This window comes from Corythoichthys intestinalis, chromosome 8 (genome assembly GCF_030265065.1).
Source record: "Corythoichthys intestinalis isolate RoL2023-P3 chromosome 8, ASM3026506v1, whole genome shotgun sequence".
NCBI classification, from domain to species: domain Eukaryota; kingdom Metazoa; phylum Chordata; class Actinopteri; order Syngnathiformes; family Syngnathidae; genus Corythoichthys; species Corythoichthys intestinalis.
In genome coordinates, this window is record NC_080402.1 from 33,794,365 (window position 1) to 33,821,718 (window position 27,354).

The 27,354-nt window shown below is 40.0% G+C and overlaps 1 protein-coding gene across 1 annotated transcript in view; it reads right to left on the minus strand.

Annotated features, from left to right (window-relative positions):
- Nucleotides 1–6,482: 6,482 nt before the first annotated feature.
- Nucleotides 6,483–27,354, minus strand: part of fbxo41 (F-box protein 41) — a 106,258-nt gene continuing 85,386 nt past the window's right edge. The window contains exons 7-14 of the mRNA XM_057843441.1: nucleotides 24,951–25,189; nucleotides 20,656–20,771; nucleotides 20,345–20,497; nucleotides 17,560–17,655; nucleotides 17,347–17,465; nucleotides 17,109–17,267; nucleotides 13,401–13,516; nucleotides 6,483–11,153 (exon numbers count right to left, since the gene is read on the minus strand). Of these exons, the coding sequence (XP_057699424.1) occupies nucleotides 11,091–11,153; nucleotides 13,401–13,516; nucleotides 17,109–17,267; nucleotides 17,347–17,465; nucleotides 17,560–17,655; nucleotides 20,345–20,497; nucleotides 20,656–20,771; nucleotides 24,951–25,189 (1,061 nt within the window). The 3' untranslated portion in view covers nucleotides 6,483–11,090. The remainder of the gene's footprint in view (nucleotides 11,154–13,400; nucleotides 13,517–17,108; nucleotides 17,268–17,346; nucleotides 17,466–17,559; nucleotides 17,656–20,344; nucleotides 20,498–20,655; nucleotides 20,772–24,950; nucleotides 25,190–27,354) is intronic.

Consider the following 27,354-nt stretch of genomic DNA (forward strand, 5'->3'; position numbering starts at 1 on the left):
GACAATCAAACTTACCCATATAACTGAACTCATTGTATAATGCAAATAAAGTGGCTTAAAAATTGTTGGGGTCAATTTGAGCATCCTGAAAAGTTGGTAGTGTTATGTCTCTACCGTCCCTATGCAAACCTACACCCTTGATCACTCTAATCACAAATCCACTTTCCCACTGACAGAAAGAGATGTACCTTTAATCTGTTCCAACTAACACCCCCAACAACCACACGTGTAATGTGTTTGCAATGTGGAAGAATAGCACTTTAATTTGCTGTACTTTATAAAAACCTACACCGCTATAAACCCAAGTTAACAGCCACATTGCTTTTACTTGGCCACATTGAGGTAGTGTCATAGACTGTAAAGAAGAAGGATAATATAAAGCAGACAGACGCAGAACACTGTTTATGGAGGCTTTATTGATGAGAACAAATGAGATTAAACCAGTTTACTGATGAATGCGATCGTCATCAGTTTTGGAACCTTCAACCTCTGTTATAGATGACGTTCATAGATGCTGTTAGCATTTGAAACACACGTAAAAAAAACAAACAAAAGTCACACTTAATCACCCGGATTAGTGTTGAGGTAATATGCAAAATACGATTCTGATAAGTGGCAGAGTACAATCGCTCATATGTGAAATACAAATATGTACAGCTTGTACAGTATGACAGTAACGTTGATGCATGATGGTGACATTTGGTTTCTCGGTTAAACAGAAAAAACTGGTTGGTATTTGCAGAGCAAGAGGATTAATTTGGCAACTGTCTTTTGCTTTTTGTGGAGCAACTTCAGGAAGTCCAACTTCACAAGGACTCCGAATATAGTGTGTGTTATATTGATGCAAAATCAAAACAAATGTGTTATAATGGTGTGCATAAGAGCGTATTGGCCATGAGCCGAAAAAGCACTTGGCGATCAATGGAAGATGCAAACTTGTACTATGAATCTCTTCTTTATGGGCTGATGATAATTAGTAACAGAAAAGTGCATTTTATTGGAGTCAAATACTAAGAAACAGCCCAACATTTAAAAACAACACTCTTCATAAACATCTGTAATATATTTCTATGTATATATTTATTTATACTATATGTCTATATATTATTTTTTTTTTCTCTCACTAGTGGAACAACAGACAGCGTCAACAAAAGAGAAATGTCATCAAACTGCAGGCAATTGAAGCTGTTCAACATCACATTTCTTGCCGTAGTAGCAGAACATTTAAAAGGCAACTTAATGATGCTTCAACACAAACATGCCAACATTAAACACACATCGCTCTTTTTTTGAATATATATTTATATACATTTAAAGAAATAAATAGCGGTGTTATCATTTTTAAATAAATTCCATCTCTGTGAATGGCGCACATTTAGTATAAAGTATCTAAGACACAATTCAAACACGACTGATATACGTCATATAACTGTCTGATGTCTTTTGCTCGACTTGAGAATGCTCGCACATTGTAAACATCAGCATCTTCTGCCAAACAGCAATCACATTTTCCCAGTTTTCTGTCCTTTTTGTCATCAACATTATGTACACAGTAGTTGACCAAAGGCAGGATTGTCTAAATTCGAAAAACAATGTGTATTATATGTCTAAACCTGCAATATTCTTATCTCATCTGTGTTGTAGTGGAATAACGTTTTAACTAGAAAACATGGTTGATCGTCCTTGATAGTACTTTTTCTTTCTAGGATCAACTCTCGACAAATGAGATTTGAAAAAATGGTTGAAAATTGTGAAGAAGTGTAATGAGTTACATGTACTGATAAACCTTTGACCTTTAACCCACTTACAGGTCTAATGTTGCTGATAATGAAAACAGCTTTATTTCCTCAAATAGTGACTTCAAGTTGATTAGGTGTCTCATCTCAAATTAATGTAAAGAAAACTTCTAATCCATTAGTGCAAATACAATTTATTTTACGGTAGACTTCTACCAGCAAAATACATTATCCATTCTATATTAAAAAATGTTTAAAACATTTTCTTCAATCACATTCAAATATATGATTAATTTGTTTACTATCATGCTTGTCCTCATTTGAGTCACAAGAGGGCCTATTTCAGGTGACTTGGGTAAGAAGCGGGGTACACCTTTGGACAATTAGTCATTATCAACCTTAAATGTTTTTTTTTTTTAGGTGGTGTACCAGCAAAATACCCACAGAACAATGCAGAACACACACAATATTCGAACTGGTCGCCACTACGATTAATTATAAGAAAACATATTTTTAAGTTTTAAGTTTATTTTGTGCATTGTGGAATCTGACTGACTAACTACAGCGGTTTTGTAGAGAAAAATAGGCCAAAATTAGTCCTTATCGATGTGCCAGACTGATGTGCAGCTACAGGAAGCCTCTTGTTGGTTATTGCTCCCCAAAAATGTGATGGTTCACTTACTTATTTCTCCCTCTTCTGTAATTGTTTGCATACTATCCTCATTAAAATATGAAAATTTATGTTTGGGTGGTTTTAGTTAAAGCAAATACTTTTTTTTCATCTGTGTGATTTTGACACCGATCAGATCACATTTGATGATTTTATGCAGAAATGTGAGAAATTCCAAAAGTTTCAGATACTTTTTCATACCACTGTATCTTGCCATCAATGGCATGTAACAACTATTAATTTTATTTAGTTTTATGAACACTGCACAAATTTATAAATGTATTTATAATTATAAAAATGATATAAAAATACAATTGTGAGTAATAATAAAAAATAATGTAATAATAATAATAGTAATAATTGCTTATATGTATGTCTTTTAAATTTCTGAAGAGTCACTTGCTCTATCAATGGTGGTTATACTAGTATGTCGTAAGTGTCAACCGTAGCCGTCCACTGTAAAGACCACTGTCCCTGAAAAAGTTAAAAGATTAAAATTTGTAAAATAATGCCAATTTGAAATATGAATTGAAAGGAAACATTTTTAATTCAAAATGATCACTTTTTACTTTGTATTCGCAGTTACTGTAAATAAAAATACCTAATATTTGTTTCTTTTAAAAAAATTAATAAATTATACAAGTCATCTTCACAACTGATACTAAACAATGAATAGTCTTTACAGTTGGTCACCCCTGACCACTATTTGAGGAGATAGCTAAACCATTTAAAGATTGGTGAAACTCTTGAGCACACCAGGAAAAAAAAAAAAAAGACTACCTGAAAGTTTGATCAAGCACTGAAAAGGAACATGTAGTGATTTAATCATGAGTTGCCCTATCGTGCGAGCTAAAAACGAAGCAAAGTAATGTGCATGCAGGAAAAGAAATGTGCACTAAATGTGCCACCTACAATTAGACTTTTCTTCTGTGTCAAACGTGTGCGCTGAAAAGTGGATGGGAGTTGTTGCCAGTAGCTTTTGCCAAGGCGAGCTTCTCTGACATATATTGCACGTTTCGCAAATTCACGGTATACAATGAACGTAGCAGCAAAAGAGAAATTCTTTACTTTTGGTTCTTAGTATACTCAAATGATGTAGTTCTACCTTTAACTTTAGGATCCTTTAAACAACACTAATTGAATCAACAAGGCGAGTCCAGTCCACAGTTCCCTGATTCTAAGGGGTAAATGCAGAGTCATCCCTTTTATTTGCTGTATAGATATTGCTAACCTTCGACCTCAACCACCCTCTATTCTACTGCATGGTACCCACTAATCTCCTTGTCCCTGTAGCGCTTTCCAATGGTTAAACCAGCTTCTCATAGTAGATTTTAAATGACCTATTAATACATTTTTGTTCGGGGTGATGCATCCTATTCAAACTAACTTTAGGGTACAACCTGCACTGGTCAACAGATAGTCACAGGACACATACAGTATACTGTAGGCCAGTGTTTTTCCAAACCTTTTCAGAGTCAAGGCACGTTTTTACACTGTAAAAAATCTTGCGGCACACCACAAACTAAAAATGTTCAAAAATGACTTTCTGGACAGACTATTTCATTAAATTTGTTTTTTTCAATTTTTATACTTAGTGTGATATTTGATGGAACCTGAAACATAATGGAGTAGGTTTCTTCTCATCCCCGGTGAAAGTTGAGTAGATCCAAACGAGATAGAGCTTTCACTGTATTGCCTTGTCTTTGAGCTTTCCGTCTTCGCCTTTTTTTTTTTTTTTTTAACCACGACTCATCCGTCATCTGGGTCAGAATCTTGTCCTGGGCTCAGTTTAGATTTCAAAGTTTTCCTTTTTAATAACTTATCCATGACTGCCACCACGGCTTCAGTGTGCGTCACAAGGACGTTTTTCTGTTGCGTGTGGGCGAGCGAGGTAATTGCTCGTCTTGCATTCAACAAGAACTGTTTGGAATTACTGCCATTAACCATCTTGCTGCCCCCGACAATGTGGACCCAAGCACATCTACTGTACATCATTTGATCAGACTTGTCAAGTGTCGATATAAACGAAATCTCGCCCTGTGTTTTATTCCAACACATTGTCGTGGATAACAAGGTAGCTGATGGCTAGAAATCCGAGCAGTTGTTGAACGCAACACAAGCAATAACTCGCTCGCCTACACCAACTCCTTCCTTCATACTGCAACTCAGTGCGACGACGCCCGCGCGACGCATGCTGTTAACGAGGCCGAGTGTCCTTCAACATACCGCCAGGGACGACCCTAAAAATGTTATACAGTGGTATGAAAAAGTATCTAAACCTTTTGGAATTTCTCACATTTCTGCATACAATCACCATCAAATGTGATCTGAGCTTTGTCAAAATCACTGATGGCTAGAAATCCGAGCAGTTGTTGAACGCAACACAAGCAATAACTCGCTCGCCTACACCAACTCCTTCCTTCATACTGCAACTCAGTGCGACGACGCCCGCGCGACGCATGCTGTTAACGAGGCCGAGTGTCCTTCAACATACCGCCAGGGACGACCCTAAAAATGTTATACAGTGGTATGAAAAAGTATCTAAACCTTTTGGAATTTCTCACATTTCTGCATACAATCACCATCAAATGTGATCTGAGCTTTGTCAAAATCACGCAAATGAAAAAACAACATCTGCTTCAATCAAAGCACCCAAACATTTATAATTTTTCATATTTTAATTATGATAGTATGCAAACAATGTAAAATAAGTAAGTGAACCATCAAATTCAATATTTTGTGGCCCCCCTTTAGCAGCAATAACTTCAACCAGATGCTTCCTGTAGCTGCAGATCAGTCTGGCACATCAATCAGGACTAATCTTGGCCCATTCTTCTCTTAAAAAACTGCTGTAGTTCAGTCAAATTCTTGGGATGTCTGGCATGAATCGCTGTCTTTAGGTCATGCCACAGCATCTCAATGGGGTTCAAGCCTGGATTTTGACGTGGCCACTCCAAAACGTGTATTTTGTTCTTCTGAAGTTGATTTACGTCTGTGTTTAGGGTCAGTTTTGTTGCAGCACTCATCCTCTTTTTAGCTTCAACTATCTGACAGGCGGCCTCAGGTTTTCCTGCCAAACATCCTGATAAACCTTTGAATTCATTCTTACATTATGATTGCAAGTTGACCAGGCCCTGAGGTAGCAAAACAGCCCCAAATCATGATGCTCCCTCCACCATGCTTCACGGTGGGGATGAGGTGTTGATGTTGATGAACTGTTCTATTACAACTTTGGTTTCATCATTCCACAAAATATGTTGCCAAAACTTCTGTGGAGTGTCAAAGTGCCTTTCTGCGAACAATAAACAAGCAACAATGTTTTATTTTAGACAGCAGTGGCATCCTCTGAGGAGTCCTCCCATGAACGCCATTCTTGGCCATAGTTTTATAGCTGATGTGTGCACAGATATTGGACTGTGCCAGTGATATCTGTCTTTAGCAGAAACTTTAAGGTTCTTTTTTTTACCTCTCTGAGTATTCTGCGCTGAACTCGTGGCGTCATCTTTGGTGGACGGTCAATCCTTGGGAGAGAAGCAACAGTGCCAAACTCTCTCCATTTGTAGACAACTTCTCTGACTTTCAATTGATGAACACCCAGACTTTTAGAGATGCTTTTGAATTATTTCCCAGCTTTATACAAATCAACAATTCTTGATCGCAGGTCTTCAGACAGCTGTTTTGACCGAGCCATGATGCACATCAGACAATGCTTCTCTTACATTTATTACCAGGTGTGTGTTTTATAGTGAGGAAGGCTTCTTTAAACCACTCATCAGTGATTGGGCACACACCTGACTTAATATGTTTGGTAAAAATTAGTTTTAATTCCTCTTTAAGTCTCCTTAGGCAGAGGGTTCACCTACTTATTTTTTACCCTTCTGTCATTGTTTGCACGCTATCCTCATTAAAATATGAAAACGTATAAATGTTTGGGTGGTTTAGTTAAAGCAGACATGGTATTTTCATTTGTGTGATTTTGACAAAGATCAGATCACATTTGATGGTGATTTTATGCAGAAATGACAGAAATTCCAAAAGGTTCAGATACTTTTTCATACCAATGTACATTATTTAAAAAAAAAAAAAAAAAAAAAAAAAAGCCATATTGGATAATTTCTCACGACACACCTGACGATCTCTCACGGCACACTAGTGTGCCGCGGCATACCGGTCGTAAAACACTGCTGTAGGCAAACATCTATCACATCCACACCCAATTACTAGTCTTCATTTAATGTAAAAGTGTATTTTTGGAATTTGGGACGAAAGCCAGCACCCACGGGGAGAACATGCTGAATCCGCACAGGAATGTCAGAGCACAGGTACGAACGCCCAACCTTATAACTGTGAAGCAAAAGTGCTAAACGTTGTCAGCTGTGCCATGTAATTATTACTGTATACACTGTACATAATAAATACTGGTATTATTAACAATATTCTTCTTGGCAAAAAAAAAAACAATTCCTGAGAAATTACACATTTTATGAAAACAAGCCTCCAGGAGATGTAATTGCCATATAAATCAAATAACAGCCATTAAAATTACTGAAATGTAGCATTACATCAATAGTGTTGGTTTACTGTCCTTATCAGTCGCTACATTTAGGATAGACTACAATAGACACTATTGAAATGCTCTCACACATTTGGATTATTTTCTCATTGCCATTATTCTCTTCTTGGAGAAAATGTATTTTGAAATGCTAAGATCCTCCGTTGTTGTTTCCATAAGCCAATTGATGTGTTCAATGTTGATGTGTTCAAATTTCCCAAAACCCAGAGAGAAATAAGCAAGCTTCAAAGGGAAAAGGGTAGAGCTGAGCCGAGCGAGTACCATGCAGCAGAAAACTGGCTTTACTGATTGGCTGCGAGTGATCATTCAGTGCCAGTCCATCCCAGTTTAATTAGTTTAGACGTCTATTGCCGTCAAAAACAATAAAGGTAAAAAAAAAAAAAAAAAAAAGTGCTATTTGTGTGAATTGCTGAGAGACAAACATTCACGTGTATGTGCTTACATTTATATATACTGTACATGTGCAGTGTATACAGCATATATATAATCTTTTAAGATTATATATATAATACAGTACATAATATTATTTATAATATTAAAAAATGTTCATCATTTTCATTTATTTATGTATTTCCCCAGTGACTTATGGTTTATATATTTTTTTAATGTAAATTGTCAAATAAGTTTATCAATCCATCATTGCAAAATCACTTGGCTTAAAAAAACAACCGAACAATTTACTCGCAGATATGTGGCATCATTACTTCTCTTGACCACTAGGTGCCATAGGTGATGTAGTACATTAGTCCTTATGGTTGGTCACGAATCAATTATTTGCTTGTTAATGTGGAATGGAATGTTGATTAAAGGTTTTCTGAAGTAATCGAGACATGCAAGTATGCAAAACATATAAGGTGTGCTGAAAACAAGCCTAGTTAACAATCGCTCCTCATTATGTAATTATGCCATTATCAAGTAATTATGACACTAAAGTACGTTAATTAGATCTTTCAGTGCCATTGACGATAAAAGACATCCAATCATTTGGCTCTTAAAGAACTAAATTAAAACTCTTTTAGTTTGTCACTAGTATATGTCCAATCCATTTTAACTTTGAGTGTTGGCAGCAAATGAATGAATGTACACTCGCTGTCATCCTTCCCCTTTTCAAATGGATTGGACGTCTATCGGCGTCAATGGCAGCTAAGGAGTTCAGATTTTTAGAATTCTTAGTTATTTAAATATTAAAGAGTTGACTTGCCCAGTAAGGCTATTAATTTCACCTTGCATCTCCTTTACTCTGCTTTACAAACCCTCTTTTCATCGATTTTTTTTTTTAAATGATCAAGGAATGTTAAAATGCCTGTGACACAAAAAAGCATATTTATTTCATCTTACCTGCAGTATTTTATGCTCCTGAATGAAATGGACCGCTTGGATGTGTGTGAAAGCCATCGATATATTTATTCAATTTTTTGAATCCCGCGCCATGAAAATGAGTGACTTCCGGCTCGAGTCTCGGGTTAAGGAAGGAGGCGAATGTGACGTCAGCCGAGGAACCATCTCACAATACAGCCATTACTATAGCATGCAGAAGGACTGCGGAGTCAGCTGATTTTGCAGATTAATTTGTTTATTTTTTACATCACGCCTGCCCAATGTGCTGCAGGCTTTTGTTGGTACACCAGGGAGAGTGGTGTGAGGCTTTTTGGATTTTCAAAAGATCCTTGTTCACCGCGATGAGCAAAACAAGCCTGACAACCGAGGAACCATTGGACGGACAAAGAAGTGAGTAAGCTTTGTGTTTTATACGATGTCAAATACTGGGATCATGGCAAACATTTTAATAAAGAGCATTTTGTGGGGACCAATACTCTCTGACTACCGAAAAGGCCAGAAGGCCAAGGACCGGCGACTTGTCACACATCATGGTCGCCGGCCGACAAAGGCGTGGCTGCCTACAGAGCGCTTTCCTTGGCTTGGCCCTGAGCAACCCCCCGCTCTAGACTCCGGTTCTCGATTGTGTAGACTTCCACCCCCCTTGGTCCAGTTCGCGTGCCCGCCCACAGCGCGCTTTCCTTGGCTTGGCCCCGAGCAGCCCCCCCGCTCTAGTCTCCAGTTCTCAATTGTGTAGACTTCCAACCCCCTCGGTCCTCTTCGCATGCCCCCCGAGAATGCGCTATTTTAGGCTTGGGCTCGGTGAGCCCCCACTCTCATCTCGTTCTCAATTGCGTCCATTTTCGTGTTGCATGTATGTTTATGATGTAACTTGCAAAATTTGCCAGAACAACGGCGAGGAGCACTGCCTGCCTGCCGGGGCCGCAGCAGAATGACGAGCCGAAACTTGCTTGCTGCCGGGGGCTGGCCGATCGGTGAAGACAATCAAACCCGCTGCCGTGTGTGACACGAGTCGGGGTAGTTTTGTGTGATTTTTCGTTTTCGAAAGGCGAGAAAAAGACTTGGATAAGCCGCTCGGTTTGGGTTAGCACTTCGCCTAGCTGTCAAGCCTCCTGTTTTGTTTACGCTCTTTCCTCCGTCTCCGAAGACTGGGCAGGGAAATGACAAAAGCCGGACTAACTCCGGTTGCATAAAATACTGTTCGGGAGGTTTAAGAAGTCGGACGTTTGACCATTATGCAGTAATTTTGCCCTGTCATACTGAATAAATGCATTTTTAATATTTCATATTTCATTCAGCACAATACTGTTATTTGTCATGACCATACCATGTATTTAGCAATTGGGGAAAATACTTAGATAAAAAGAATATCCTGTAAAAATATTGGAGCGATTAAAACAATGATGACATTTTGCTGCTCTCTGTCGTATTTTCCTCGTTCTGAATCTTCCCCGTTAATGGGCTGAAATCTAAATCAGCTGAAATCGTTACTCTGCCGACGTCATCACCCAGCTGGGGACGCTAGAGCGCTATAATGACAGGCGGGGCTAAATGGCAGAAAAAAAGACAAATTTCTCTTCATCTGCGCTTTGCCAAATTGTTGTATATAGTCGAACAGTCTCAAAATATTATTTTAATTCACATAATAATGCTATTTAAGACTTTTTTAAAATCATGTCACAGGCACTTTAATTAAAAGCCCATCACTAATTGCTCGGATATGCTGGTAGTCCCAATTCTTTGGCATCTCTCAGCATTCGCACACTTTCTTTGGGAGTTACATACGAGGGTCCTCGATTTACGACTGAGTTCCCTGACTCCAGTTCGTCAGCTTGTGTCGTAGTCGTTCACATTCCAATGGTAACACAATAGTCAGTTGTAGTTAATGTAAATATTTGCATGAAAACTCCTTACCTGACAGAAGATAAATACAAAACCATCGGCAAGGTGTTAACTGAGTGCTTTTACCTGGGCAACATTCTTACGCTGCAACACAAAATTATTCATTTTGTGTCATTTCTATCCTTGAAACTTTGTACATAAACCGAAGACCCTCTGAATTCTTGTTGTCCTGCCATCAAACTGTATATTTAGATGAGAAATCCAGCAAAACAAGCACCACAAGGATGATTTGACACTGTAAAATGTCGACACCTGCAGTCTGAGCTGATAAAACACTGCATGTCGTGATTAGGACATGAACTATTCCCACATCAATGGCACGTCGGATTAAAAAAAAAATCTCACCGCAATGAGGACAGACACGAATGGCACCGCTTTGGAGATTAAAATGGATCCTACATGCTGTTGTCTCTGTTTGTCTTTTTCCACATTTAGGAAATATACCAGTGCCAGGCCAGGAAGTAGATGCAGCACGCCTCTTGTGCAGGAAGTTGAAGCTAGAAGTTTCGGTTAAATCTGAAAAAATCTTGCTTCAGTTGGGAGTTTATTGTGACACTCGGGTCCACATCAAGCGGTGCAGCTTTCTGGCGCAAAGTGTTTTAGCAACGGGATCCCACTCCGAGAGGCAACGTGATTCAAAAAGCAAGGAATCTGGCATTTTTGTCTTTTTAAGAGACACGAAGAACCGCTGTGAAACCACATCATGTCCCTACCAAGAGTGCAGGGTAGCAGATGATTACCTCCAAAAAGCAGCATGTGTCTCCTTAAGCATGAATGTGCTCAGTGTTACTTCAGTTGCAGCCAGGACACATGCACTCGCACGGGGCCGTGTCTTTTTGCCTTCTCTAGACACAATCAGCAGGAAATGATGTTAGCACAGACTGTCTGCTTTCACGTGGAGAATTTTAGAGAAGCCAGGTCTCTTCTTTAATGCCTGCAAGGGGAGAAGAAGTTGTTTAGAAAAAACAAAAAGCTTTTTGGAGCATCGAGAGTAACTCAATCAGCTTGTGTATTTGTCCAGCATGTTAACAGCCAGAACATCAAGATGACTTCAGGGAGCGTATTGCACTTTGGACGGTGTGCAGTCGTGAGTAAAAATAGATGCAACTCTAACTGTTAGTCATCGTTTCTGTGTGTATACAATTGTGCAGGTGGGTGCTGAGTAAGCTGTCACGTGAAAATTTGTCACACCAAAGAAAAGAGTGTTGTTAACAACCATGGTAAATTTGAATGATTACGAAAGTAGCCAAAACTGTTAGCATCTTGTGAAGTGCTAAGTCTGCTTTTGTCAGGTGGATAAAATTCATACTCACCGTTGAACCAACAGTGTACAGGTTGTCCCCGGGTTATGACGCACTTGACTTACGCCATTTTGACTTTACGACGCCAGAGTGTCGTCCGCCATTTTGTCTTTTTTTCTCCCTTTTTTTTTTGTTGCACAAACAGTACCTAATTGTACCTCACAGTATCTTATTTTTTACTTCACTCTACTAACATGACTTGTTCTGTCGTACTAAACGTGAAGTTGTTCATCTTGACAATAGCAAACAAAGCAAATGTACTTTTTGAAGCTAATTACTTCTTTCACTTTTGACAATTTGGAAAGCTGTAACACACATATGTACACATCTGTTCAAAACGACGGGCATTTAAACAAACAAAAAAAAAAACACGACACAAAACGATTGGTGTTCAAACGTCCATCTAGTCTGATAAATATGTACATTTAGTAGATTAAATTAGCCCAATTTTCTTCACAAAAGTCCACTAGCTTAAATGCTATGAATGCTAACGTACTTACAATTCTCATAACAAACCGTTCACACGGAACTCCACAAACTGTAGCTCTAAACTTAATTACAAATGCGTACACAAACATATATTAGCTGAAGCAACTTACAGCCTTACGCGGGCCAAACCAGAGCGCAGCTATCCTTTATCCATGTGCGACGTCTGAGTGCTCCTGTATGGAAGTATTATTGAATGTCTGAATGATAGTCCAGCCAGACCACCAGAGGGCAGTGTATCCTCGACCATTAAACAAAATACAATACTTTTGGACTTTTTGGATAGTTTTTTTTAAGGGTTAATTCCGATTAACGCGGAAATTCGTGCTATGTCGCCAGTGTAAGAACGGAACTCGTTCGTAACCCGGGGACAACCTGTATAGGTGGGCTGAGGGCTAGCTCACTTAACTCATTTGCTCCCAAAAACGTATTAATACGTTCTATTATTAATTGTTTCAGTGTCCCAAAGGCATATTTACACGTCTCTTACATTTTTTTTTCACAAGAAACATCTCTGGGTTCTCATTCAACTTAGTTCCAAAGCACAACGCTGAAAATCCATTTCAAAGCAATAAAACTGGCCACTAGAGGGCAGTAGCGCATTTGGTTAGACCCACAAGCCGATTCAATGGAACAAACGAGCGGGCCGCACAGCCGGGGCGCCGGCAGAAGACAACCGAATGGACGTCCAGGATGCCAGGTGGCGGATGACCGAGCAGAACAACCAGGAGCACACCTGGGATGCCAGGCGCTGGACGACCGAGCAGAACGACCGGGACCACCAGTGCAGCGGACACTGCCGTTGCGTCCGTGCGGCTTGCCGAGCAGAGACAGGCGGCGATGAGGGAAAAGTTTAGCCCGGCTGTTGCGGCCACAACAGCGTCATCTCTCAGTTAGTTATGTGCAAATAAATTGTTACTTTGCTATCAAAAGCTCTTTTTGTCTTGTTTGTTATTTTGTAAAAGGAAAACATTATTGAGATGTTTGGGATGTACCTAAAGCAAAAAGTAGCTGTGTAAAAGTCAAAGTTATGTTTGAAATGTATGCTTTCACGAAAAGCTCAAGTTTTCTGTTTTTTCATCAAAAATTGGGAAATTGCTCAAACTAAGCTATTTTCTAATGCTGATTGCCAAAGAATGGAAAATATATGAACTAACTTTTTTTTCCTGCTGAAAGAAGAGCGTCCAATCTTTCTTTTGGTAGGTTCCATGTTTATATAGCAATAGAACAGATTTTTCTGTGGGCCTTGCAAAATCAGTCAAAATCCAGTAAAACAGCCGGGAACGAAGGGGGTTGCACCGGTGAAAATGGTTGGGGAGTGAATGAGTAAAGTAATTAAGATACCTGTGAACCTGTATATCTTTCATGACATGTCATTTTTGACGTGTTGTTACCTGGAGCTTGTTAACCATTTCATCAAACAGTTTCCTGGCTTCAGGGCTATTGGGGTCCTCAAAGTAGTCTTCAATGCCAATCTGCACAACAATGGACTTCAGGTTGCGGCACACACCTGCACACAGTGGAGGAATGTTCATAAAAAATTTTGTATTGACTCACACTTATTTTTACTGGTGTCTATTTTATTGCCAATTTGTTATATACTGAATATTGTTTTTTTTTTTTTCATGTCTAGTTGTTTGGTTTCATATTATGCAGCTAATTTATTCTTTCTACACAAGCCAGCAATAAGTTTGACCTAGTAACTCTGTCATGAATATACTTTTTTCCCCAGTTTCTTCCTCATTATTGAGTACTGCAGTACTTTTAATGTTGCACCTGGTTTCTTTGAGACCTTCTGGATGAGTTGCAGCTATGTTCTTGGGGTAGTTTTTGTAGAGAAGTTTCACTACGATTCTATGTTTTTACAATTTGTGTATAATCGCTCTCAGCTTGGTTTAGAAAAAACTTTGTAACTTCTTCCAGGCTTACACAAGTCCTTTACTTAGTTTCTCATCTGTTCCATGGACTCCACCATCTGCTGACAAGACAACTCCCACAGACTTTGCGCCACGCCTTCCCATAGGGGGCCGACCCATAGAACATTGAGGTGGCTTACTCTCTTTACTGTGATAAAGTCAAACACACGCTGCGTTCTAACGCCGGATTTAGGTGGAAATAGGACAATGGTTTTACTGCATAAAAGCAGGCAGGAGTGTCTCAAGAGTGATTTGGTCGAGGATTTAAGGTAATTTTATATTTTTTGCTCTATGCATGCACTTTGAAACATGAATACCATGAAATGAATGGAAAAAAATAGCCTAACTTTAGCTTGAAATATTTGCGTAAAATGAATGATAACTGCCCCCTTTTTTTTTTTTTTTTTTTGCTTTTAACCAATAGTCTAGACTGTTTTACATTCATATCTACAGAAATTCCGCAATTTAAACATTTATTTGCAAGAATTTTGAACTTGAAAAGCTCTTTGTTTCGTGATGGCAGACATTTTGGATTTTGTATCTCCACACAGAATTCAACCTAAATAAGTTGTGAGTGTATATAGAAAATGCAAATTTTGCTTTTGTTGAGTAAAATTAAAAGGATTCAGCATGCTTTCCTCAAGTATTAAAGAGCATATGACACGAGAAAAAAAGTCTTGAATGGCATTATTATGTGAATTAGAATCATATTTTGAGACGATTCGACTATATACAACAATTTAGAAAAGCACAGATGACGAGAAATTAGTTTTTTAATCTGCCTGTTAGCCACGCCTACCATTATAGGGCTTTAGCGTCCCCAACAGGTGGATGACGTCAGCGGTAGACTGGGCTCATCGGTTTTACTATTCAGCCCATTGAGGGGGAGTTATTCAGAACGAGGAAAATGCGACGAAGAGAGCCGCAAAATGTCATTGTTTCAGTCTCTCTACTCCAATATTTTTACAGGATATTCTTTTTATCCAAGTATTTTTTCCCAATAGCTATATAAATGGCTTGAGAAGGACCAGTCAGCTCGCCGAGGGGGAACTATTCACAACGAGGAAAACGCGACGAAGAGAGCAGCAAAATGTCATTGTTTCTGTCTCTTTACTTCAATATTTTTACAGGATATTCTTTTTATCCAAGTATTTTCCCCAATAGCTATATCAATGGCTTGAGAAGGACCAGTCAGCCCGTCGAGGGGGAACTATTCACGACGAGGAAAATGCGACGAAGAGAGCGGCAAAATGTCATTGTTTCTGTCACTTCAATATTTTTACAGGATATTCTTTTTATCCAAGTATTTTCCCCAATTGCTAAATAAATGGCATGTTCATGACAAATAACAGTCTTGTGCTGAATGGAATATGAAATAATAAAAATGCATTTATTCAGGACGACATGGCAAAATTACTCCATAATGGTAAAAAATGTCGACTTCACCTTTACTGTCGCACCTCCCGAACGATATTTTATGACACCTAAATTGGACATATGTCATTTCCCTTCCCCGGCTTCGGAGAATGTAAACAAACCAGAAGCCGTGACAGCTAGCCGACATGCTAACCCGAACCGAGTGATGTTTCAAAGTCTTCGAAGTGGAAAATCACACATAACTACCCTGGATTATTTGACATGACGACCCGGTTGTCGACTGTATTAGTGGATCGGCAAACCGCCCGGCGGAGAGCAATTTACAGTTCGTTCCCCGGAGGAGGGTGGCTGGATTTGTTGTGCAGCTAACGTGCTGCTGCTAATGACCATTAGGAGAGCTTTTTACATGCCTATCAATGATCAAACGTAAGTAGTCCTTCATTAAAAGGAAGTTTGTAGTGTTTACTTTGTAATCGCTGTATTCGTATTTGACATAATACAAAACAAGATGTTTACTCACTTCCTCGTCAGTCCAATGGTCCCACAGTAAATATCCACGGTGAATGGGAACCTTTTGAAACTCCAAAAAGGCGCATACGCCTCTCCCTCATACAGAATGATTTTTCTGCAGCCGTTTGGCTGGCGTGATGCGAAAAATAAACGTATTAATCCGCAAAATCAGCTGAATCCTTCGTCCTCATACACAACAGTACACTGTAGCGTCAAGAGGACGTCTTCTACCGTACACGTCACAGCGCCCTCCTCCTCAATGCAAGATTGAAGCCGGAAGTCACTCATTTTCATGGCGCGGGATTCAAAAAAACTAAATAAAAATAGCGATCGCTTCCACACACATCCAAGCGGCCCATATCATTCAGGGGCATAAAATACCGCGTATATTATGAAATAAACATGCTTTTTCGTGTCACAGGCACTTTAAGTTTTTGATGTGAAAATTGAGTGATGTATTAGCTGTTGAAAACTTTAAACTAAATTAAAAAAAAAAACAAAAAAAACAAGGTTGCTATTTTGGGCAAAAACCAGCTAAATGATATGTTAAATATTGCTATTGATCCTGAAAATATTGTTGATTATCTCTGCATTTGGTGATTTTTGTGCATCTCGTGTAAAATTTAAGAATTGTATAGCAATTTTAAGTTTTGTTATACTTGTATACAAAAATAGTTAATCGGTATTTGATTAGGGAAAGGCCTTGAATTTTTTGATGTCACTGCTCTGACTCATATTTACCTAAGGGAGGTGTCTGTTTTGGTTTTAGGTCGCTAGTGGCTTTGGTTTTGAAAATATTTGAATTTTAATTTTTTGAAAATAGGCCGCCTGCGGATTGACTCCGAGCCTCGTGTCTCGTCACGGGACCTATGTCTGTTCATTAAGTTTTTTTTTGGATCGCTGCATTTAGCGTCACCTTTTGGGGGTTTTCTTGCCAATTTAATTTATATTGATTTATCTTGCCATGGATGTGGTCAGTGAAATTAAACTCTGCTTTCCAAAATCTGTCGTCAGCCACAGTAAATGACTTTTCACACAGGACTTGGTAGTTTTGAGTAATTTTAGTCATTTAAAAACCACATCTTATATTTACCTGAGCTACTTCTGTCCTAAATGTATATTTTTGTAAGTTCTTAAACATTAAACCTTTCAGGGACAGTGAGCACTACAGTGGACAGCAATTTTAAAAGTTGACATGTACCACCTTTAATAACTTATAGAGCAAGTGACTATTTTCTGGTAATAAAAAAAAAAAAATGTAGGGAAACTGCAAAAAAATACAATGACTTTGCAACTCACTGTTGAAATGGAGCAGAGCTTTGGGGGTGACTGGTGTGGAAGTGAGCACCAGCATCTCCAGGCCCTTCAGACCCTCCCTGCAGACCTCTGCTGCCACCTCCTGGTTGATTTCACTCACGTGGTCCAACTCCAGCACTTGGAGGCGCATGCAATTCCTTGCTGGAGAAACAGGGGAACAGCAATTTGAATATACAGTTAGACGTATAGAGACAAGTTTATCGTGGGAATAACATTTTACCCAATGAGGCCAGCCCCTGAATGCCACATCCTGCTCCCCCCACGCCGAGCGCACGCAGATGTGGCCAGCATCTCCCAATAGTCTGCAGGCATCTGTTGCTAAAGCGAGCTGGTTGCTGACTGAAAGCGACAAAACCGCAACAAAGTCACTTCAGGTCATTTCAGAATGTCGTAACCTAATTGCAGGCCCCCCGTTACTCAGTGCCATAAATACCATGGGTGTAGTGGTGCCACCTGCAGGGAGATAATATCTCTACAGCCGGCTCCAAGGGCCCAAATTACTTCCTGGCCAACTGGGTCTGTGGCACTCCTAAAACACAAAACACATACACTCATGTAACAGAAAATGGAATTTTGCCACTAAAAATGTTGACACTTGAAGAGAGGATCAGGCAGCATGAAACAAGGCTTATTTATAGTAAACAAGCAATCATTTCTGGACTAATTTTGTGATATTTCATAATTTGATCATTTAAATTTAAATCATTTAAATATCATTAGGGGTATGCCATCTTAGGCACCCCGCGATTCGATTCAATTACAATTCAGGGTGCTACGATTCTATTATTGAAGGATGATCACTGTATTGACGATGCTCACGGTTGTCAAGATTATCACGATTATCGATGCATCGTACTTTACTAATTAATTAAGTAGCCAAACAAATTTATGTCCATTATTTATTAAAAATATCCTAATGATTCAACAGGAACGATGGAAACCTGCTCATACAACAAAAAGCTGCCCTTAAACTGCTTTTTTTTTTTTTTTTTTTTTTTTTTAACAAGAAAGTGCAAAATTACTAACCATTTTAAAGGCATTACTTATTTTTCAACACGCCTATACAAAAAGATGCTCTTTTTCACAAGAAGGTGCAAAAACATTAGCTGTTTCAAACAGCAGTACTTATTTCTCTCAACAATACAATAATATTTACACTGTCTGGTGGAATGAATGCCACATTTTCTGGAAACAAACAACTGTTCTATTTCAGTTGTGTAGTTTATGTAGTGTTACCGCTGTTCTTAATCCTGGTTTTACACGTTCTGCATCTGGAATAACTTTTGTACACCACCAAACAACGCACAAATTGACATGGAAATACATGTTAGCGAAGTCGCTAATTAGCATTGCGCTCGGCGCTAACTAGTAAAATCTCAAAAACAACAACAATAAAAGCTAAACAGTACAAGACGGGTTCATGTACTCACCGCTGATAGACTGACACGGGACTTAGCAAAACACTAGGGAATTTTTCCAATTAACACGACTTGAACTTTCTGCTGGACAACTGAAAGACAAGGAGCAACGAACTATCTCTCTTCCCCTCTTGTTCTAAAAAATAACTTGCGCACAGAAGCACGACCACCGGGTCCCGGCCTGTCTCATACACAAATTTGTTTTCCAGTCTTTTGAAAAGGATTTTTCGGACTATACGTCGCACCTGAGTATAAGTCACACCAGCCAAAAAAATGCGCAATGAAAAGGAAAAAAATATATACAAGTCGCACCGGAGTGTAAGTCGCATTTTTGGGGGGAAATTTATTTGATAGAATCCAGCACCAAGAACAGGCATGTCATCTTGAAAGGCAATTTAAAATACAATAGAGAACAATAGGCTGAATAGGTGTACGGTATGCTAAAATTACATGTTGCTAGAAATTAGATCGGGCTTAAAGAAAAATCCAGCCCAACCCGACCGGCCTGCAGGTATTAAAGCCCGACATGGCCCGAGCCCGATCAATTAACTTGATTTGCTTTTTGACAGAACACCGGGTACACGAAGAGGGCAATAAGGCGAGTATAGAGAGGGGGTATGAAAACAAGCCGCCGGTCGTCGGCCGAGTGGCATTTTCGGTGGACAATCAGTCACAAAATGCAAGCCACCTCCGTATCAAAACGTGTGCTATGATCCCAGTATTTGACATAATACAAAATACGATGTTTACTCACTTCCTCTTAAGTCCAATTGTCCCACAGTAGTAGGGCTTGTTTTGGCCAATATCCGCGGTCAATGGGAACCTTTTGAAACCCAAAAAGGCTCATACGCCTCTCCCTGGTGCAGCAACAATTTTCTGCAGCCCTTTGGCTGGCGTGATGCGAAAGATAAACAAATTAATCCGCAAAATCAGCTGAATCCGCAGTCCATCTGCATGCTACAAAGCAATGCTGTATTGTGAAATGCTGACCCGGGTGACGTCGCATTCGTCCTAAACCCGAGACTGAAGCCGGGAGTCACAAATTTTCATGGGGGATTCAAAAATTGAATGTATATAAAACGAATGCTTCCACACACATCCAAGCGGTCCATTTCATTCAGGAGCATAAAACTATATGAAATATGAAATAAACATGCTTTTTGGTGTCATACGCACTTTAAATGATTGTATAACATTGCTTGTCAATAGATAAATAAATAAAATCGAAGCAATGGCTTCCCTGCATTTGTTTCCCGTGCTTCAAAAGGCACAAGAACGCAGAAATAAAATATATTTAAAATAAAAATATTATGAAAACAGTAAAATAAAGCTGCCGTTCCGCAATGTTTGCTGTTTTGCATGTTTACTAGCAGCGACTGTGCATGCCGAAAGTGACGTGGGCAAGTGCTGACGTCATCGGTGCGAAAGCGTTCCCTTCATATGGTTGCGACGTGATCCCCGCAATTGAATCCTTCCGCTTTTGAGCCTGGACTCAAAAGCCTTCCGTTTTCGCCTTCACCACGTAAAGGCGAGGCTATTCCACGACACAAGTGTCTCGTTTTGGTGCTGCAGCGTCACTATGTAAACGGCTCATAATTCTTACACTTCCCACGAAAAAAAAGCAAGTCTGATGTGTGCCGGAGTAAAAGCATTTTGTTGTCACCCGAGAGGCGGTATTTCATCAATTCGCTTGCTTCTCTCTAAATTCTGATGCAGCTGTAGCATTGGATTTCACTATTTGTGTAAGTATACGTAACGAAGTGTGTACTGAAGGTAACGTGAAATGATGCGCTTATGTACCTGTAAGTGACGGCTTGCAGCGCTCGGCAGTAGCAGCTGGCCAGCCAAAGGGAGCGGTCGGTCAGCAAGTTCGGACAATGCGAGATCTTGAGAATTAGCAGGTTACTTCCCGTGGCCTTTAGCAGCGCCTCCAGACCCTCCTCCAGACACCCACTGACATGGAGACATTAGGTTAGCAGGTGCGTGATAAAATACTCACAAATGTCCTATAAGGTATGCGTTGAAATTGAAAAATAAAACTGAATTTCAACAAGACACTCTTCCAAAGTGTGCAGCTTTGAAATTGTATGATGTTCTGTTTTTCAGCTCACCGTGTGCTTTTGAGATACTCCTCTTTGGTTTCCTTCTTTCCGCGCTGTCGCGGTTTGAGGTTCTGCAGGATGAGCGAGTGCGTCTGTGTGCACCACTGAGACAATGTTCCCAGCAACTAAAACAGAGTGAAACATTGAAGTGAGTTAGGATACTCTACTGGCTTTAACTTTTTTTTGTCAGCCAGCTACTTTCAACATTCACAACTTTTACTGCTTCCTGCAACGGTGCCTCGCGCTTGATAGTGTGCTGGTTGATGATAATGATGAATAAAAGTGCACTGTATTAGTAAAAGTAACTCCGATAGGTATCTTTCACAGGGGCGTTGAAAGTCACTCACAGCAGGGGGTGCTGAGGAACTTTTTTTTGTTTTTCCCACCCGAAAACAGCCGTTTTGGTCCAAATTTGTCATACTGGCACTTTTTCTCCATACAAGGCATGCACAATGGCAGTACACATGCATTCTGGATAGTTTTCGTACTACTACTAGGCTACTATAAAGACAGTGTTATATTTCATCTACAGTGTGTGTTGGAGTTTTTGTTTTGAAAATAAAGGTGCCTGTGCATTATAATGCTAATCCCCACAGCTAGATGGTGCAATGGCACACAAACACATTTGAAAACTAAAAGGTCCAATAAGCCTTGGTTTAACACCCACTTTTCACAACACTCATTGTACATGACTATCCAACAGCGTTCTGCACAGCGGCAGCTCAACAGCAACAACAAACAATAATATGGCTACAATGCAAGCGTTTCTTATCTATTTGAAGTTCTCCACTGTCTAAACCTGCAGCTAACTTTTCCTAGCTGGGCACTATACTATCATGATCATCTTCAATTTCAAAATTGAATTGAATTTGAGAAAACTGCGCTGTTTATATAAAGAAAAAAATCGATAATTTGTTTTTGCGCCATGTTATCACCTCCTCCTTAACACCTTATTCAATGTGACCCATGCAAGCAAGGTGGTGGTGACCATTTTCAACATATATATTTAATCGCCAAAGTTATATTACGTTATTGTTTTAATGTTTTATTTATTGATTTATTTTTGACAACAAAAAAGATTCAATCAAAACACTTTTTCTCTCCCCAACATCAGGGGGTGCTTCAGCACCCTCAGCATCCTACCTCCGGCGCCACTGACTAAGTCCAACTTCAAATATCCCAACTAAAGTAATAAAAACACAAGGTAAAATCCAACAAACTACCAGAATGGCCTGAAAAGGAAAAAAAATAGCCCCACATTTCTCGACAGTAACTGTGGTGTCCAAATGGTGCCAACGAGCCAGTTTCTGTTGGCCTGTAGCAAAATATGAACATTTTTATTAAAACTTCTTTCTCTTCTTTTCCTTTCGGCTTTTCCCATCAAGGGTCGCCACAGTGAATCCGTTGCCTCTATCTAACCCTGTTCTATGCCTCCTCTACTCTCACACCAACTACCTTCATGTCCTCATTAACTACATCCAGAAACCTCCTCTTTGGTAGTCCTCTAGACCGGGGGTCCCCATCTGCCGGGCCGCGGACCGGTACCGGTACGTGGCGCATTTGCTACCGGGCCACACAGAAATAATAATTTATTAACGACCGCATTCTGGCCGAATTAACTCTGTGCCCCTGCTTAACACACCAATATCCCTGTCTACTCTAGATATAATATGACAGGATAGATTAGAATGTCGTCATAGAAATACATTGATTGGACTGCCAGCAGTACATCTTGTTTTGTGCATATAATATATCTATGTGCGTTTGTCCTGGATAATAATGTATTACTAGACCGCGGGCGCAGCACATTTGTTCCCGGAAATAATTACCCCCACACGAGCAACGATGACTGGAAAACAGACGTCTTTGGAGATATTTTTTACGGCGAAAAGGGCACCTGACGAGCCAGAAAATGAGCCTACAACCTCGAAGATCCACGAACTGCGAAGGAGTGGATCGTGACACGTTTGTGAATAAACCGAGTGATTCGAGCATGTCTGTGCAACAGGAGGAGCAGCTTGTAGAGATCACAAATGACGGCGACGTTAAACGTACATTTGAGACAACAACCACCGAGGTTCTGGATAATTCCGGAATATCCTGACATCGCTACGAGAGCATTGAAAACCTTGCTACAATTTCCAACATTGTATCTTTGTGAAGCGGGCTTCTTAATTAATGCTTAACGACAAGGCAAAGTCGTTAATGGTGAGAGAGCGGTGTGCAGTTGTTGCGTGCAGCTAATATGGCAGGATGTATCTGAGGAGACCTTTTCTACATGTCCTTCCATGATCAAACATAAGTTAATATTCCTTTCTTTAAAGAAAGTTCGAAGTGTTTACTTTGGAATCGCTGCATTTGCGGCCATGTTTAACGTTACGCACATGCGCAGAACCGCATCGTTGCAATTTTTGATGGGTTGCAAAATTCGTCAGAACACCGGTCTGGTAAAAAAAGACCCAAATAATACCGGTCCGTGGTGCAAAAAAGGTTAGGGACCCCTGCTCTAGACCTCCTGTCTGGCATATGGAAATTCAGGATCCTTTTGCCTATAAACTCACTATCTCCCCTCTGGACATACCCAAACCATCTTAGTCTGGCCTCTCGGACTTTGTTTCCAAATCCTATAATATGTGCTCTCCCTCTGATATGCTTATTCCTGATCCTATCCGTCCTGGTCACTCCCAAAGAGAACCTCAGCATGTTCATCTCTGCCACCTCCAGCTCTGCCTCCTGTCTTTGCTATGGCCCGCAAAGTAAGCTTGGATATAGCCTTTACTCTTTTCCACTTTTCAGTTTCAATATGAGATGGAGCCAGTGACGTAAACAGTGCCTCTACAGTAGATTTTGCTGCTAGGACGGAGCGATTATTTATGTCCCTTGTCTTTGTGTAGCAATACAGCAAAAAACTGATTAAACCCACCAAATTCTGCCCACCTTTTTAACTCATTGGCTGCCACTGACAGCGATAGACTCCAATCCATTTGAAGTGGGACGGTTGACGAACTAATGTTCATTCGCTGCCATCCTCCCAGGTAAAAATGGACTACACCCGTGTTTTTCAACCGGTGTGCCGCGGCCCACTAGTGTGCCGTGAGAGATTGTCAGGTGTGTTGCGAGAAATTATTCAATATCGCATTTTTGTTTTCTGTTTTTATGTCGTCGTGCGGAAGAAGTAGGAAGGAAGGAGTAGGTAGAAGGTTTCGGTCGTGTGCAGAAGAGCGAGGTACTGCTCGTGTTGCATTCAAGGACTGCTCGGATTTCGCGAAGTGAACCCCAGGACATCTACTGTACACCATCTGAATAGACTTGTCAAGTGTCGATATACAAGAAAGTGCCCTTTCCATTTTATCCATATTTGACGAACATCAATCCTCCCCCTGTGTTTTATTCTAATACATTGTTGGGGACAATAAGGTGGCTAGAAATCTGAGCAGTTCATGAACGCAACACGAGCAGCTATCCAACACTGCCATGGTGCCGAGGGCTTAAATGTCATCTCCAAACGAGACACCCGTTGCTTCAAAACAAGTCGATGAACTATTTTGTTCGCCTTTGTGAAAACACAGAGAAACAGGCAACTTTTCTTGAGAAAAACTACAAACGTAAATGAGAAAGCCTTCAAAGCCAGTTACCTTGTTGTTGAACTTGTTGCTTAATCGAAAAAGTCCCACACTGTGGCAGAGACATTAATACTACCTGCCTGCAAAGCCATTGTCAGCAAGATGCTCGGCATAGCAAAAGTCCCCGTCTGACAATTCTGAGCTTTTTAAGCCTAACTGCTATAAAAAATAAATAAAAACTGAGAGATGTAGAAGAAGAGCTTTTTGTGTTTTTTTTTTAATTCCTGCCAGGATATCGGCTTTGTGTTCATCTAAACAGGCTCAAGTTTCACACTGAGTAAGTATAGATATTGAGAAATTATTTTATATTTTAAATATACTGTACAGAAAGTAACTTTGGAACATTTTTGGTTTGTGTTGTTTTATCAATGTAAAAACGTGCCGTGACTCAGAAAAAGGTTGAAAAACAGTGGACTAGACGTCTAGTAGTGATTAACTCTTTGAAGAGTTTAAAGTTAGCTTTTTAAGAGACACACAATTGGATGTTTATAATCGTAGAAGGCACTGAAAGAGTTAATACAAAGACCATACGGCTTGGCAGGACACCTTTTTTTGCTGAAAATAAGTTTTAACCTAACTTTTTCTTAATCTTTACTCAATTTTTAAAAAGTTGCTTGGCCCTTGCATGAAAAAGTTTGGACACGCTCTAAAGGTTAAATAGACAAAAAAAGTGCAATTCACCTTGGAGGATATGCGCGCATTCTCCAGCAGGACTCTGGTCCATACGGCTGGGTGGCGGGCCACAAACCTCCAGTCTCGGCAGACTTCCGCAGCTCTAAGCAGCGTTTTTGTATCCAAGTAGGTGAAGATGCAAAACAAACCGGCGCGCATCTTCAGGATCTCCGGACTGATCACCTCATTGGATTTGGATGGGCTTTTCTCGTGACGACAGGGTTTGCTGTAGATGCCTTCACATCGACCTATGGAGAGATGTACAGTGGGGGGAATCATTATTTGATTTCTGAATTTTTAAGATAACACGGGGATACGAATTTTTGTTTTCCTAAATTTTATTTATTTTATTCGCAGCTTCAGTACATACAGTGCTGACCAAAAGTATTGGTACCCCTGCAATTTAGTTAGATAATGCTCAATTTCTCCCAGAAAATCATTGCAATTATAATTGCTTTGACAGTGGTATCTTTATTTATTTTGCTTGCAATGAAAAAATGCAAAAGAGAATGGGAAGAAAAAAAAAAAAAAATCATTATCATTTTACACTTTTGCAGGGGTGCCAATACTTTTTGGCCAGCACTGTATGTTGACCAGAAGTATGTCATACTAGGCTGCTACAAAATAGTACACACTTTATTTTACCATGTATCCGTGTATTTGGCGCATCTAATGTCGGACACTGCTATACCTTATTGTTGTTGTTGTTAGTTTTGTATGTATGCACGTCATCGTTCTGTGATGTGTCTGTTACCTGCTGCGGAAAAAAAATCGCTCTGCAAAGGGCATCTAATAAAGTCAACTGAACTAAATTTACATTGTCCAGTGTTTACAGCTATTCAACACTTACTCAAGGTTGTTTAGGATGTTCAACTGCTCATAACTGAAGAATGAAAAAGAGTAATGGTGTTATACTTATATAGCGCTTTTCTACCTTTCAAGGCGCTCAAAGCGCTTTACACTATCTCGCCATCCACCTACTGGTGACGCAGCACCAGGAGCAACGTGGGGTTCAGTGTCTTGCTCAAGGACACTTAGGCGAGTTCATCAGGGCGGAGAATTGAACCTATAACCCCTGGGTTGGGGGACAACTACTCTTCCACTGAGCCACACCACCCCGGATCCAGACTTCCGATCCAGTTTTTTGAAAATCCGGTCCGGTTTTTCCAGCGCACCGATGTACATAATCCATTCCAGTTTTTGCTTCGGTTTCCCTAAAATCCGGTCCGCATTTTACGGCACACCTTCAACACACTACATTACCGTCTCCCAATTTACCGAGAGACTTTATCGGTAAAAATGTCAGCTGTGTGGGATCATTTCACCTTAAAGGATGACAAAGACGAAAAGGCAGAGTGCAAAATATGCCACAAAGTCAAGCGCGGTGGTAAAGCTTTAAGAAGTTTTCATACAACCAACCTAATCAAGCATTTAGCGACATACCACCACAAACAATATAAGGAGTATGTTAAGAAAACCGAAGACAAAAAGAAAGGTCCTACGCAACTAACACTGGCAGAAACTTTTGCTATGCGTGACAAACTGGCACTCGACAGTCCCAAAGGCCAGGGAATAACAAGAGTCATTGCAAGAAGAAGAATCAAGAATTCATTCTGGATGACGAGCCATTATCTCTCGTGAGTAAAGACGCACCATCCAACACATTATGCTGCATTCCAGAGAAGTGGGAAGTCGGATTTATCCCACTCAGATGGTACCAGTTCCGACCTCAAAGCGTTCAAAGCAAATGTAAACAGCAAAGATGGCTGATCGCGACGAGGTGTTTTTTATTTTGGCCATCCAGACATTTTGACCTCCAGCGAACCTGCCTTCCTATAAGCGATCAAATAGTAGAGGAAAAACGACGGCTGCGTTATAGCCCACACTGTAAACTGCCTTTTTTTAGTTACATCCTTTGCTGATCGTCAATATAAAAACATAGCACCACAAAGATAATTCACTATATGAGGAAAAAAATACATGGCGTCTCAAATAAACATGATTTACTTCATTATTGTGTTATCATTTGTTTTCTTGAGCGCCATTTTGTCCAGTGACGTCAGATTGAAACAACTTGGAAGTCAGGGTAGTTATTTTTTTCTCCGACTTCGCGACTTGGACCTCCCAGTTCGAGTGCTGTTCCAATGATATTTTCCTAGTCGGAGGTCTGAAAAGTCTGACATCCCACTTTTCTGGAAGGCAGCATTAGAACCACGGTACAACATGCCCAGACGTCATTACATCCTTGAGCGAGCGATTCTGCCATGGAAGATTTGAGAACGATTCACAAACATCCAAATTCCGATTATTGAAATATACCGCATTGCGTCCCGAGAGTAAACATCATGCTTGTCTAATAGATATCATTTGTATGTAGAACTAGATGCACAATGACAGACTTGACAGCGTTAGC